The sequence below is a fragment of the Schistocerca cancellata genome, chromosome 9 (genome assembly GCF_023864275.1).
Source record: "Schistocerca cancellata isolate TAMUIC-IGC-003103 chromosome 9, iqSchCanc2.1, whole genome shotgun sequence".
Lineage (NCBI taxonomy): Eukaryota > Metazoa > Arthropoda > Insecta > Orthoptera > Acrididae > Schistocerca > Schistocerca cancellata.
Genome location: NC_064634.1, coordinates 403,457,266 through 403,473,261, shown reverse-complemented (window position 1 = coordinate 403,473,261; position 15,996 = coordinate 403,457,266). Strand labels below are relative to the sequence as shown.

Sequence of the window (15,996 nt, the reverse complement as noted above, 5' to 3'; positions counted from 1 at the left end):
ATATTTTGCAAGTAGTAACTATTTCAGAATGTTCCTTGCAAACAAATTTGTTACACTTTTTGCATGTTGAACTGTATTTCGTGTCCTTTGATCGGGAGCAAATGGAGCATCTGCCTCGCTTTCTCTTCTGATTGTCGGGTATTACGTCTGGATGTCCATTGTCTAACAGAGCATCAAACCCACACCGTTTGATACTGCTAATAATATCCTTGTTCCTTGCTTGTGGTAAACTCAAACGACGTTCCACTTGGGACTTTGCCATTTCTTTGGCCAACTTCATTAGAAAAAGACGTCTCTCTGTTTTTTCAACAGCAACACAGAAGAGTCTGTAGGCATTGAGTGCAGCTAGATCGACAAGATCATTAGATACTGTTGATGGCCAACGTTTTGTACGCTTTTTCTCAGAATAGTAAGAGCTCATTTGATCTAGCGTATCAACACCTGATTTTGTTGAGTTGTAATACAACACCACTTCTGGTTTTCGTTTCAAGTTGTTTTCTTTGGGCACTTCAAATGATTGATGTTGTGTTGACAGGAGTAGCACAGCCTTATTTCTTTTTGGAACATAAGAAACTAATAGGATTTTACCACTGTATGCAAATCTGGTAGTGCATTCTTCCCTAGTTTTCGAAGGCAAAAACTCTTTTGGGACTTCTTTTCTTGTAGAACGTAGAGTACCTACAAGTATCAACTTCATTTTCAACTATTCTTGGACAAGGTCATAGCTCGTGAAAAAATTGTCAGTGGTAATATTCCTACCACTGCCAGCCAGATGACGCACTAAATCTAAGACCACTCTCTTGCCTTGATTCACTTCTCTCACATCACCACTCTTTCCAGTGTACATTTGAAGATTTGTCAGATAACCATGTTCACAGTCTACTGCGCACCATATCTTGATGCCATACTTTCCTGGCTTTGAAGGAATGTAGACCTTGAAACTGCACCGACCTCTGTATACGCAAAGATGTTCATCAACAGTAATGTTGCTGGAAGGTATAAATGATGTTTGACATTGCACGGCAAACAAATCGAATATTTCCTGTACAGCTTCAGCCTTATTTCCAGTCCTCTCTTTCCTTTCAAGTCTTGTGATGCGGTCGTCAAAACAAAGTGAACGCAGAATGTCCTGATAGCTCCTCCTCGACATAGTAGCACGGAATAGAGGAGTGCCATATTCAGAGTCCCAAAATTCGTCAATAGGTTTCCCCCAGCTCTTCTGTACGCCATACAGAATCAGCAAGCCTAAAAATGAAAGAAGCTCACATCTGTCTGTATCACGCCAGTCAACTAATTTTCCAGACACTTTCAATTCATTTCCTCGTTTATTTGTGAACTGAACTATTATATCCAGCAATTCATTAGTAATAAACTGCCTAAAACAGTCAACAGCTGAGCTAACACTAACTGTACAAGGAATACCTCCTGAAAATCGTTGTATGTTGCGGATTGGAAATCTACGAATTGATGGTTCTTTTGTACTCCATGCAATATCTCGACCCCTGCGTACCAGTACTGCACTTTCATCTTCTCCACTGTCATCATTTTCAACAAGAATATCATTTTCTTCTAATTCATGTAAACAAATTTCATCACTTTGGTCTACCTGTGTCTCTGTTCCATCATCTTCAGCGTCACTACCTTCTGAATCACTACTGCTACGAAATAAGTCTTCCATAGCTTGTTCTACACTATAGCCAGGAGGAAAACGTATTCCATCCATGCTGAAATTACACTGCAACAACAAACGTACAAACGAACTTCCAGTTTGAGGTTAGTTCTGAGTAACACCTGAATTCAGTGTTACCAACTCAAAATACCTAAGAAAGAGATTGATAGTTGATAATCTATACATTCTATGAATGTTACATGTAATCTATCTGGGGTCATAATTGACCCCAACAGTAGTTTTTGTTAATTATTGATTTAAATGTTGCGTCAAGAATTCTAAAAATTTTTGTGAGAGAACTACAATACTGTGTGGTAAAAGTCATAAAATTCTGGATTTTTACAAGAAATAGAAATATTATTTTATCCATAGTAAAGATGATTGGGGTCACCTATGACCCCAGAGTGAGTCCTAGGGTTAAAGTATATGACACTGTCCTACCTTTTGGCAATATTTTAGGGATGAGAAAGGGATAGGATGAGAGGGACCCACATGCTTTGAGCACGAAGAGGAAAGCATCAGAGTGAGAGTAGGCACTGAAGCTAGTACATGGTACCAATTGTGCCAGCTACAACACAGTAAATGTAGAAAACTAGAGACTGTGGAATTAGAGAAGGGGGATGGGGGTGGGAAGGGAGGGGATGAAGAATAAAAGTGATAGAGAAAATAACTGATTAAAAAAGACTTGAGAAGCCAAATATAAATTTTCTTCCATTTAGCTTTAAAAACATTCAGAATGAAATATTTTCATAAAAATGTCCATTCCCTATTTATCTTCCTTGGGGGTTTTATTTCTGAAAACATTGAAAAACTTATTTTTTTAAATTCCTTACCAAAAAGTTAAATACCAATTTTCACCAGTTTTCATAGATGTAGCTTTAAAAATGCTTTAGTAGTTCTTTAACTTGGATTTATTTTCAAAGAAAATTTTCACCCTCTAAGGGGTTAAATTTTCAAAACTGCTGAAACATGTATTTATTTATTTCTGGCAGAGAAACCAAACACACAATTTTCAAACAATGGAAAATCCAGTACGGAATGTAACAATATTATCTGCATCTCTGTTATATGATAAGTGGCAACTTTCCTGTTCATAAACGCAAAATTTTCATAGTTCTCACTTCATAATTGCATTAATAGCAACATTTTTCAGCCCATTAGAGGTGGGATTTTGAGAAGTCCTTTCTTAAATGATGCCTGCAACACCCCTTCTCAGAATTCAAGTTTATATCCTTAGTGTTTACGCTAGGTGGTGATAACTCTGTCAGTCAAGTCATAGTATTCCAATTTGTATGTATAGAGATGAAATGTAGTTGAACCACCTTTGTTTTCCTCATTGTGTTGTCAGATAAATTTTAACAAAAAAAATGAACAAGGTTAAAAATAGACCTGTATATCAGTACTAAGATTTAAATAATACGCAACAAATGTTTAAAAGAAAATAGTACTATTAACAATGCTCATAGATCACATTTGTGTGTGTTTTTATTTAGGGGAATTGAAGGTGACAGGCTGGATATGAATAAAAGTAAACTGAAGAGTAAAAGTGCTTTTGGAGAAAGTAAATTGGTTTCCCAAAATTAAGCTACACATGTCTAAAAAGGAAAGTGTATGAAGAGGTTTGCTTACAACAGTGAAATATGGACTTTCAGTGTGAAAACATTTAAGAGCTTGAGGATTGATAACCGAACAATGGAGAGATATTTGTGGCAAATTGCTTTGAGATACATGATAACAAAGAAATGTATCAGGGAACAGACTTGAATGGAAGACATAATTTGTCATTTTAATGAGTATGTCAGGCATGTAGCCAACTAAAAAGATAGTGTATTGACCAAGAAAGTTTTTGCTGGATTTCAAGAGATAAGAAAAGGCAGAGATGATAATCTGGTAGAAGTGGGAATACAGGCCATTAGACTATGTGGAGAAGGCTGATGGGTGGGAAAAGCTACAGGAGGCCTTCATACAGCTGCAGTTGCTGGTGGTAGTGACAGCTGCTGGGTAAAGACAACCACTCATTGCACAAGGGAAGTACTGAGCAGTGGATAGGTATAAACAAAAAGTTAAGCCTGTTCATGTACAGAGGGTGAAAAGATAAAAGTTTTCATCTCAATAGTTCAGAGACTCATTACACAGAAGACACAGCAATGAATATGTGGCAGTTACTGAGAGTTGTATTTGTTGATAGGGAATGTGTACTTTGTCATGTGTGATTCAACCTGTGATATTGTAGGTTTTGTCAGTGAAAAATCTGGTCAAAGGACATGCTTGGGACAGGTTTTGCTGAAGTAGGAATTCTGGTGTAAATATGGTAGGAGATACCAAAGGTTTCAACTTAGTAGTAAATATTTGCAGTGTAATAAGAGATAACTGGCTTTTGCATTAAGACTAATCATATAATAGGTATGATCTCATTTTTAAGTCTGACTTGAGGAACTCTCCCATCTATTTGATGTTTTTCTTAGGTCTGTAACTTTGCTTCTGCCATTTGGTGGCAATAGATGGCAGTAGTGATGAATGGTGGTCCAGGTGACACCAGTGGTTGTAAGTGTCATACAGTAAGCTTAGGCATTTGTAAACATAACACCATTTAAAAAAAATAGTCTAGTTGTGATTGCATCATAAAGTTATTCTCGATTGAATATGTTACTTTAAGAACCCAATTCTCATCATTTGTGAGAAGTTTTAATTTTCTGCTTTAACGTGAAGAAATCTACGGCTGAGGCTCCTAAAATGCTAGGTAAAACCTATGGTGAGGCACCTATTAGTGAAACAACACATCAGAGAATGGTTTCAACACTTCATGAATGCTCATTTTGACATCAAAGACTGGCATGGTGGTAGAAGAGAGAAGGTTTTTGAAGTTACTGTAACCAATAGAAACAATCACAGGAAATTGTTATTGAAAGCAATTGATGCATTTGGGCCGAACATTGAAAGTGATACATGAAAAGGTGATTTTTCAGCATGACAGTTCTTGATCCTGTGTTGTAAATCCTGTCGAAACAGGCTTGGAAAATTTGGAATGGGAAGTTGTGCCCCACCTGCCATATTTTACAGGCATGGCTCCCTCTGACTGTCACTTTTTTCTATCAGTGGCACACAGATCAGCTGACCAGCACTTCTGGTCGTATTAAAAAATGCAAAATTGATTCATGGATCTCCTCAAAAGACACACAGTTCTTCTGCCGCAGGGTTCACACGTTACACAAAATATAGGAGAAAGTAATTGCCAGTGACAGCTAGTAATTTGAATCATAATTTTTTGTAAGTTTTCACAATAAAGCCTTGAACTTTGAGAAAAAATAGCAGAAGCAAAGCTATAGACCTAATAGTTCACCACACTTTACATTTTTATTCTAAATAGAAATTTTTGTGATGAGTTTGTATCTGACAGGTGCTGCTATTGAATTATATAACATGGGAACCTCTTGTGGTGATCAAACATAGCAACGAGCTGAGTGACTCAGACTGCACCATTTACAGACAACCAGTAGATAAGGAGAAAACTGACATCAGCTATAGCAGTAAGTACGTAGGAAATTTTTAAATCTTTCACTATTAAGTCACACTGGAATTGAAATATTTAGCATTAATTTCAAAATCAAGGTAATATTGTGTCAAATTTAGATAGTGCTCTGGAAAACTCTAGGTCTGGACTTGAGCCCAGTTCTGCTCATATATTTAATATCTCGTGAAGATTTCTTGGTTCACACACTGCACTGCAGAGTCTAAAATTTCATTCATGGATTGGCCTTAAGATGTGGCTACAGCATTTTTTATCATGATTTTGGTCAATGTATGCTCTTTGTGCTTTGTGACCTGAATAGTCTATACCTTTTTGTAGTGTAGAAAAAGATGTCGGAAAATGTTTCATTGTTTTGCGACCAGAGTTTTGTTTGATCAGGAACAGAAAACTGACTGCAAAAGTCACTCATTCAGGTTTGAGACAACCAGGAAAATCCATTTCCTTGCACCCACTGATGCTGCATAAAACATCTAACTCATCAACCTGTAGTCATTCCACTAAAAACTGGCACTAACTCTCTACCCCCTCCTGCCCCTCCTCCCCCACCTGCCCCTCCTCCCCCCTCTCCACCCTCTCGCACCCCCCCCCCCCCCCGCGCCCCCCCTCCCCCCCTGCGGGTCCGGGGGTTAGAATAGGTCCATCGGGGATTCCTCCGCAATGGATTTCTCTTCTTCTCTCTCGACTTCTGCCCAAAAACGGAAACTTGACCAGCCACCAGTGACAAAAGTACTACCGCCTGCCCCAAAGTTCCTCGTAGTTTCTCGATCTGAGGACGGAAAGGATTTTTCATCTGTCAACCCTTTCGTTATCCAGAAGGGCGTAGATGCCATAGCCGGATCTGTCAAGTCTTGTACCAGGATGCGTAATGGTACCTTGTTATTAGAAACTGAGAGTGCATTTCAGGCACAAAAACTGCTTCGGGCCACACCCCTGTACACGTTCCCTGTACAGGTGGAGGCTCACCGCACTTTGAATTCGTCGCGTGGTGTGGTATATACTAAATCACTCGACGGATTGACTGACGAGGAGATTCAGTCTTTCCTCGCTGAGCAGGGCGTGACGGCCGTCCATAGGGTCATGAAAAAGGTCAACAATGACCTTGTACTGACCCGGACACTTTTCTTGACCTTTGATAGTGTTCAGCTGCCGTCGCACATCAAAGCGTGCTACAAGGTTATTTCTGTTCGCCCCTATGTCCCGACACCTACGCGCTGCTACCAGTGTCGGCATTTTAATCACACTTGCCAGTCTTGTTCTAATGCGGCTAAATGTGTCACTTGTGGCAGGGATGCCCATGAGGGTGACTGTCCACCTCCGTCTCCTCGTTGTGTGAACTGTCAGGGTGACCATGTAGCGTCCTCCCGCAACTGTCCCATCTACAAGGATGAATGCTGTATACAGGAAATTCAGGTCAAAGAGAAAGTGTCCACCTCGGCTGCTCGCAAGCTATTTGCTAGTAGGAAGCCCACGCTGCTCCCAGTGGGAAAATACAGTACTGTCCTTGCCTCTCCTTGGACTACCAGGGAGGTTGCGACGCAGACATGCGATCTGACCTTTAGCACTACGGACGTCCGTTCGGCCAGTGCTAAGATCGCCCGGTCAGCATCTCCTCTTCTTCCCGTCACCCCTAAGACACAAGCACCTTCATCAGCTTCTGCCAAGACGAAGACCCAGAAGTCAGATGCATGAGCCTTCAAGAAGGAACCGTCCCGTGCAGACTTCCTACGTACCTCGAACTCCCAGCCATCGACCAGTACTTCCACTAAATGACCTTCCAAGAAGGCTCATAGGAAGCAAAGTTCTCCTTCTCCGCCACGGCGCGTTTCTTCTCCTGCGCCACCCAGCGGTTGCCGCCCCAGGCCCTCATCCGTTTCGCCAGGAGAATGGGGTGCCACAGGGCTCAGTTTTGAGTGTCGCTCTCTTCGCCATAGCACTCAATGCAATAATGGATTGCCTCCCAGCTGATGTATCAGTCTCCCTTTTCGTGGACGATTTTACCGTCTATTGCAGCGCGCAGCATACATGTTTCCTGGAGCACTGTCTTCAGTGTTGTCTTGACTGTCTTTACTCCTGGAGTGTTGCCAATGGCTTCCGTTTTTCTGCCGAGAAGGCGGTCTGTATTAACTTCTGGCACTACAAAGAGTTTCTCCCACCGTCCTTACGACTCGGTCCTGTTGCTCTCCCATTCGTGGAGACAACAAAATTTTTAGGTCTTACATTTGACAGGAAACTTAGCTGGTCTCCACATGTGTCATATTTGGCTACCAGTTGTACCCGTTCTCTAAATGTCCTCCGTGTTATCAGTGGTATGTCGTGGGGAGCGGATCGAACCATCCTACTTCGCCTATAGCGGTCGATCGTCCACTCAAAGCTGGATTATGGGAGCTTCATATACTCCTCTGCACGGCCATCCATCTTAACGCCGCCTCAACTCTATACAACATCGGGGTTTACGTCTTGCAGTCTGAGCGTTCTATACTAGTCCCGTCGAGAGTCTTCATGCTGAAGCTGGTGAATTGCCACTAACCTACCGGCGCGATATACTGCTTTGTCAGTATGCCTGTTGGCTATTGTCAATGCCCGACCACCCGTCTTATCGTTACTTTTTTGACGACTCTCTCGACCGTTGTATACAGGTTGTATGCCTCTGCCCTGCTACCCCCTGGAGTTCGCTTTCGCACCTCCTTCAGTGCCTTGATTTTTCATTCCCTGCAACCTTTCGAGTGGGCGAGAGCCAAACGCCACCTTGGCTCCAGGCTCAGGTTCGCGTTCACCTTGACCTCAGCTTGCTCCCGAGGGAGGTTACCCCCGCTTCGGTATACCGCTCCCGTTCTGTCGAACTTCGTTCGAAGTTCATTAATATGATCTTCATTTATACAGATGGCTCTAAGACCGATGACGGTGTCGGGTGTTCTTTTATTGTCGGGGCACACAGTTTCAAATACTGGCTTCATGGCCATTGTTCGTTCTTTACAGCTGAGCTATTTGCCCTTTACTAGGCTGTTCTTTACATCTGCCGCCACCGACATTCTGCTAATGTCATCTGCTTCGATTCCCTGAGCGCCATCCAGGGCCTCAGTAATCCGTATCCGGTTCACCTTTTTGTGCAGTGGATCCAACGCTCTCTTCAGCAGCTGGTGGACGACGGTTCTCCGGTTACGTTTATGTGGGCTCCTGGCCATGTCGGTATCCCTGGGAACGAAGCTGCAGATGCCGCAGCCAAGGCTGCAGTCCTCCAGCCTCGGACAGCTTCTTGTTGTGTCCCTTCATCAGATTGTAGCAGGGTCATTTGTCAGCGCATTTTATCACTGTGGCATGCCGATTGAGCTGCACTTATGGACAACAAGCTTCGGGACTTGAAACCTCTTCCCATAACTTGGATGACCTCTTCTCGCCCTTCTCGGTGGGAGGAGGTTGTTTTGGCCCGGTTACGAATTGGACACTGCCGGTTCAGCCATCTCCATCTGCTGACGTCTGCGCCGGCGCCGTTCTGCCAATGTGGGCAATGGCTGATGGTACGCCACATTTTAACGTCCTGTCCGAATTTTAATACACTGCACTTTGATCTTGGCCCGCCATGTACTCTGGATGCTACTTTAGTGGATGACCCAGGAGCAACTGCTCGCGTTTTTCGTTTTATCCACTTGACAAACCTGTCTAAAGACATTTGATTATGCTGTTTTTTTAATCCTATGCCTGCCAATATGTCTTTTATAGTGTTGTCCCTTTTAGTTGCTGTTTTAACCTTGTGCCTCGCGGTGCATTCCAAACTTAGTCTGGGCACTAATGACCATTGTAGTTGTGCGCCCTAAAACCACAAAAAAATGCTCCCTCTCTCTTCCCCCCTCTCTCTTCCCCCCTCTCTCTTCCCCCCTCTCTCTTCCCCCCTCTCTCTTCCCCCCTCTCTCTTCCCCCCTCTCTCTTCCCCCCTCTCTCTTCCATCCTCTCTCTTCCCCCCTCTCTCTTCCCCCCTCTCTCTTCCCCCCTCTCTCTTCCCCCCTCTCTCTTCCCCCCTCTCTCTTCCCCCCTCTCTCTTCCCCCCTCTCTCTTCCCCCCTCTCTCTTCCCCCCTCTCTCTTCCCCCCTCTCTCTTCCCCCCTCTCTCTTCCCCCTCTCTCTTCCCCCCTCTCTCTCCCCCCTCTCTCTTCCCCCCTCTCTCTTCCCCCCTCTCTCTTCCCCCCTCTCTCTTCCCCCCTCTCTCTTTCCCCCCCCCTCTCTCTTCCCCCCTCTCTCTTCCCCCCTCTCTCTTCCCCCCTCTCTCTTCCCCCCTCTCTCTTCCCCCCTCTCACATCCCCCCACACACCCCCACACTTCCCCCCTCTCTCTTCCCCCCTCACACAACCCCCACACTCTTCCCCCCTCTCTCATCCCCCCCCTCTCTTCCCCTCTCCTCCCCCGTCTCTCTTCCCCCTCTCTCTTCCCCCTCTCTCTTCCCCCTCTCTCTTCCCCCCTCTCTCTTCCCCCCTCTCTCTTCCCCCCTCTCTCTTCCCCCCTCTCTCTTCCCCCCTCTCTCTTCCCCCCTCTCTCTTCCCCCCTCTCTCTTCCCCCCTCTCTCTTCCCCCCTCTCTCTTCCCCCCTCTCTCTTCCCCCCCTCTCTCTTCCCCCCTCTCTCTTCCCCCCTCTCTCTTCCCCCCCTCTCTCTTCCCCCCCTCTCTCTTCCCCCCCTCTCTCTTCCCCCCTCTCTCTTCCCCCCCTCTCTCTTCCCCCCCTCTCTCTTCCCCCCTCTCTCTTCCCCCCTCTCTCTTCCCCCTCTCTCTTCCCCCCTCTCTCTTCCCCCCTCTCTCTTCCCCCCTCTCTCTTCCCCCCCTCTCTCTTCCCCCCCTCTCTCTTCCCCCCCTCTCTCTTCCCACCCTCTCTCTTCCCACCCTCTCTCTTCCCACCCTCTCTCTTCCCCCCTCTCTCTTCCCCCCTCTCTCTTCCCCCCTCTCTCTTCCCCCCTCTCTCTTCCCCCCTCTCTCTTCCCCCCTCTCTCTTCCCCCCTCTCTCTTCCCCCCTCTCTCTCCCCCCTCTCTCTCCCCCCCTCTCTCTCCCCCCTCTCTCTCCCCCCTCTCTCCCCCCCCTCTCCCACCCTCTCTCTCCCCCCTCTCTCTCCCCCCTCTCTCTTCCCCCCTCTCTCTCCCCCCTCTCTTCCCACCCTCTCTCTTCCCCCCTCTCTCTTCCCCCCCTCTCTCTTCCCCCTCTCTCTTCCCCCCTCTCTCTTCCCCCCTCTCTCTTCCCCCTCTCTCTCCCCCCCTCTCTCTCCCCCCCTCTCTCTCCCCCCCTCTCTCTCCCCCCCTCTCTCTCCCCCCTCTCTCTCCCCCCTCTCTCTCCCCCCTCTCTCTCCCCCTCTCTCTCCCCCCTCTCTCTTCCCCCCTCTCTCTCCCCCCCTCTCTTCCCCCTTCTCTCTTCGCCCCCTTCTCTCTTCGCCCGCTTCTCTCTTCGCCCCCTTCTCTCTTCCCCCCTCCCTCTCCCCCTCTCGCTCTATTCCCCCCTCTCTCTCCCCCCCTCTCTCTCCCCCCTCTCTTCCCACCCTCTCTCTTCCCCCCTCTCTCTTCCCCCCCTCTCTCTTCCCCCTCTCTCTTCCCCCCTCTCTCTTCCCCCTCTCTCTCCCCCCCTCTCTCTCCCCCCTCTCTCTCCCCCCCTCTCTCTCCCCCCTCTCTCTCCCCCCTCTCTCTCCCCCCTCTCTCTCCCCCCTCTCTCTCCCCCTCTCTCTCCCCCCTCTCTCTTCCCCCCTCTCTCTCCCCCCCCTCTCTTCCCCCCTCTCTCTTCGCCCCCTTCTCTCTTCGCCCCCTTCTCTCTTCGCCCGCTTCTCTCTTCGCCCCCTTCTCTCTTCCCCCCTCCCTCTCCCCCTCTTGCTCTATTCCCCCCTCTCTCTCCCCCCTCTCTCTATTCCCCTCTCTCTCTTCCCCCCTCTCTCTTCCCCTCTCTCTTCCCCTCTCTCTCCCCCCTCTCTCTCTCCCCCCCTCTCTCTTCACCCCCCTCTCTCTTCACCCCTCCCTCTCTTCCCCCCCTCTCTCTTCCCCCCCTCTCTCTTCCCCCCTCTCTCTCTTCCCCCCTCTCTCTCTTCCCCCCTCTCTCTCTTGCCCCCTCTCTCTCTTCCCCCTCTCTCTCTTGCCCCCCCTCTCTCTTCCCCCCCTCTCTCTTCCCCCCTCTCTCTCCCCCTCTCTCTTCGCCCCACTCTCCCTCTTCCCCCTCTCTCTTCGCCCCCCTCTCTCTTCCCCCCTCCCTCCCCCCCTCTCTCTATTCCCCTCTCTCTCTTCCCCCCTCTCCCCCCTCTCTCTTCCCCCCTCTTTCCCCTCTCTCTCCCCCCCTCTCTCTTCCCCCTCTCTCTCTTCCCCCCCCTCTCTCTTCCCCCCTCTCTTACTTCCCCCCTCTCTTTCTTCCCCCCCCCCTCTCTCTCTTCCCCCCTCCACGCCTTTCTTATGGCTTCATAACCCTGAGTGATTCTTTGCCTTCTTAACAATTTCCTTACATACTGCCCTCTTTTTTACATTCCTTCTCCAGCCTCTGATTCCTAGGGCTCTGATGTTTTCTTTCATGTTGTCCAGCCATCGTTTGCGTAGTCTTTCGTTTAATCTTTTCCCTGTCAGTTTCCACTGAAGACCTACTTTGTGTCCTCCTCCCTTTGGATATGAATTGGTTCTTGCTGTCCAGGTACCATCATATTTACTTTATTAATATTAGCCCCTCTTGTTGTTGTTGTGGTCTTCAGTCCTGAGACTGGTTTGATGCAGTTCTCCATGCTACTCTATCCTGTGCAAGCTTCTTCATCTCCCAGTACCTACTGCAGCCTACGTCCTTCTGAATGTGCTTAGTGCATTCATCTCTTGATCTCCCTCTACGATTTTTACCCTCCACGCTGCCTTCCAATACTAAATTGGTGATCCCTCAATGTCTCAGAACATGTCCTACCAACCGATCCTTTCTTCTAGTCAAGTTGTGCCACAAGCACCTCTTCTCCCCAATTCTATTCAATACCTCCTCATTAGTTATGTGATCTACCCATCTAATCTTCAGCATTCTTCTGTAGCACCACATTTCAAAAGCTACTATTCTCTTCTTGTCTAAACTATTTATCGTCCATGTTTCACTTCCATACATGGCTACACTCTATACAAATACTTTCAGAAGCGACTTCCTGACATTTAAATCTATACTTGATGTTAACAAATTTCTCTTCTTCAGAAACGCTTTCCTTGCCATTGCCAGTCTACATTTTATATCTTCTCTACTTCGACCATCATCGGTTATTTTGCTCCCCAAATAGCAAAACTCCTTTACTACTTTAAGTGTCTTATTTCCTAATCTAATTCCCTCCGCATCACCCGACTTAATTGAACTACTTTCCATTATCCTCATTTTGATTTTGTTGATGTTTATCTTATACCCTCCTTTCAAGACACTGTCCATTCCGTTCAGCTGCTCTTCCAAGTCCTTTGCTGTCTCTGAGAGAATTACAATGTCATCTGCGAACCTCAAAGTTTTTATTTCTTCTCCATGGCTTGTAATACCTACTCCAAACTTTTCTTTTGTTTCCTTTATTGCTTGCTCAATATACAGATTGAATAACATCTGGGAGAGGCTACACCATCTCACGCCCTTCCCAATCACTGCTTCCCTTTCATACCCCTTGACTCTTATAACTGCCATCTGCTTTCTGTACAAATTGTAAATAGCCTTTCGCTCCCTGTATTTTACACTGCCACCTTCAGAATTTGAAAGACAGTATGGTATGTCGTGGGGAGCGGATCGAACCATCCTACTTCGCCTATAGCGGTCGATCGTCCACTCAAAGCTGGATTATGGGAGCTTCGCTGGATTATGGGAGCTTCATATACTCCTCTGCACGGCCATCCATCTTAACGCCGCCTCAACTCTATACAACATCGGGGTTTACGTCTTGCAGTCTGAGCGTTCTATACTAGTCCCGTCGAGAGTCTTCATGCTGAAGCTGGTGAATTGTCACTAACCTACCGGCGCGATATACTGCTTTGTCAGTATGCCTGTTGGCTATTGTCAATGCCCGACCACCCGTCTTATCGTTCCTTTTTTGACGACTCTCTTGACCGTTGTATACAGGTTGTATGCCTCTGCCCTGCTACCCCCTGGAGTTCGCTTTCGCGCCTCCTTCAGCGCCTTGATTTTTCATTCCCTGCAACCTTTCGAGTGGGCGAGAGCCAAACGCCACCTTGGCTCCAGGCTCAGGTTCGCGTTCACCTTGACCTCAGCTCGCTCCCGAGGGAGGTTACCCCCACTTCGGTATACCGCTCCAGTTCTGTCGAACTTCGTTCGAAGTTCATTAATATGATCTTCATTTATACAGATGGCTCTAAGACCGATGACGGTGTCGGGTGTTCTTTTATTGTCGGGGCACACAGTTTCAAATACCGGCTTCATGGCCATTGTTCGGTCTTTACAGCTGAGCTATTTGCCCTTTACTAGGCTGTTCTTTACATCTGCCGCCACCGACATTCTGCTTATGTCATCTGCTTCGATTCCCTGAGCGCCATCCAGAGCCTCAGTAATCCGTATCCGGTTCACCTTTTTGTGCAGTGGATCCAACGCTCTCTTCAGCAGCTGGTGGACGACGGTTCTCCGGTTACGTTTATGTGGGCTCCTGGCCATGTCGGTATCCCTGGGAACGAAGCTGCAGATGCCGCAGCCAAGGCTGCAGTCCTCCAGCCTCGGACAGCTTCTTGTTGTGTCCCTTCATCAGATTGTAGCAGGGTCATTTGTCAGCGCATTTTATCACTGTGGCATGCCGATTGAGCTGCACTTATGGACAACAAGCTTCGGGACTTGAAACGTCTTCCCATAACTTGGATGACCTCTTCTCGCCCTTCTCGGTGGGAGGAGATTGTTTTGGCCCGGTTACGAATTGGACACTGCCGGTTCAGCCATCTCCATCTGCTGATGTCTGCGCCGGCGCCGTTCTGCCCATGTGGGCAATGGCTGATGGTACGCCACATTTTAACGTCCTGTCCGAATTTTAATACACTGCACTTTGATCTTGGCCCACCATGTACTCTGGATGCCATTTTAGTGGATGACCCAGGAGCAACTGCTCGCGTTCTTCGTTTTATCCACTTGACAAACCTGTCTAAAGACATTTGATTATGCTGTTTTTTTTAATCCTATGCCTGCCAATATGTCTTTTATAGTGTTGTCCCTTTTAGTTGCTGTTTTAACCTTGTGCCTCGCGGTGCATTCCAAACTTAGTCTGGGCACTAATGACCATTGTAGTTGTGCGCCCTAAAACCACAAAAAAATGCTCCCTCTCTCTTCCCCCCTCTCTCTTCCCCCCTCTCTCTTCCCCCCTCTCTCTTCCCCCCTCTCTCTTCCCCCCTCTCTCTTCCCCCCTCTCTCTTCCCCCCTCTCTCTTCCCCCCTTTCTCTTCTCCCTCTCTCTCCCCCCCTCTCTCTCCCCCCCCTCTCTCTTCCCCCCTCTCTCTTCCCCCCTCTCTCTTCCCCCCTCTCTCTTCCCCCCTCTCTCTTCCCCGCTCTCTCTTCCCCCGCTCTCTCTCCCCCGCTCTCTCTCCCCCGCTCTCTCTTCCCCGCTCTCTCTGCCCCGCTCTCTCTCCCCCGCTCTCTCTCCCCCCCTCTCTCTCCCCCCTCTCTCCCCCCTCTCTCCCCCCTTCTCTCTCCCCCCTTCTCTCTCCCCCCCTCTCTCTCCCCCCCTCTCTCTCCCCCCCTCTCCCCCCCCTCTCCCCCCCTCTCTCTTCCCCCCTCTCTCTTCCCCCCTCTCTCTTCCCCCCTCTCTCTTCCCCCCCTCTCTCTTCCCCCCTCTCTCTTCCCCCCTCTCTCTTCCCCCCTCTCTCTTCCCCCCTCTCTCTTCCCCCCTCTCTCTTCCCCCCTCTCTCTTCCCCCCTCTCTCTTCCCCCCTCTCTCTTCCCCCCTCTCTCTTCCCCCCTCTCTCTCCCCCCCTCTCTCTCCCCCCTCTCTCTCCCCCGCTCTCTCTCCCCCGCTCTCTCTCCCCCGCTCTCTCTCCCCCGCTCTCTCTCCCCCGCTCTCTCTCCCCCGCTCTCTCTGCCCCGCTCTCTCTGCCCCGCTCTCTCTGCCCCGCTCTCTCTCCCCCGCTCTCTCTCCCCCCCCTCTCTCCCCCCTCTCTCTCCCCCCTCTCTCCCCCCCTCTCTCCCCCCCTCTCTCTCCCCCCTCTCTCTCCCCCCTCTCTCTCCCCCCTCTCTCTCCCCCCTCTCTCTCCCCCCCCTCTCTCCCCCCTCTCTCTTCCCCCCTCTCTCTTCCCCCCTCTCTCTTCCCCCCTCTCTCTTCCCCCCTCTCTCTTCCCCCCTCTCTCTTCCCCCCTCTCTCTTCCCCCCTCTCTCTTCCCCCCTCTCTCTTCCCCCCTCTCTCTTCCCCCCTCTCTCTTCGCCCCACTCTCCCTCTTCCCCCTCTCTCTTCGCCCCCCTCTCTCTTCCCCCCTCCCTCTCCCCCCTCTCCCCCTCCCTCTATTCCCCTCTCTCTCTTCCCCCCTCTCCCCCTCTCTCTTCCCCCCTCTTTCCCCTCTCTCTCCCCCCTCTCTCCCCCTCTCTCTCTTCCCCCCTCTCTCTTCCCCCTCTCTCTCTTCCCCCCTCTCTCCCCCCTCTCTCCCCTCCCTCTCTCCCCCCTCTCTCTCCCCCCTCTCTCTTCCCCCCTCTCTCTTCCCCCCTCTCTCTTCCCCCCTCTCTCTTCCCCCCTCTCTTACTTCCCCCCTCTCTTACTTCCCCCCTCTCTTACTTCCCCCCTCTCTTACTTCCCCCCTCTCTTACTTCCCCCCTCTCTTACTTCCCCCCTCTCTTACTTCCCCCCTCTCTTACTTCCCCCCTCTCTTACTTCCCCCTCTCT

General features: G+C 48.9%; 1 protein-coding gene across 1 annotated transcript in view; it reads left to right on the top strand.

The window, feature by feature from the left end:
• Positions 1-15,996, top strand: part of LOC126100373 (WD repeat-containing protein WRAP73-like) — an 85,541-nt gene that overhangs the window by 50,206 nt on the left and 19,339 nt on the right. Inside the window, exon 5 of the mRNA XM_049910982.1 lies at positions 5,067-5,196. Coding sequence (XP_049766939.1) covers positions 5,067-5,196 — 130 coding nt within the window. The remainder of the gene's footprint in view (positions 1-5,066; positions 5,197-15,996) is intronic.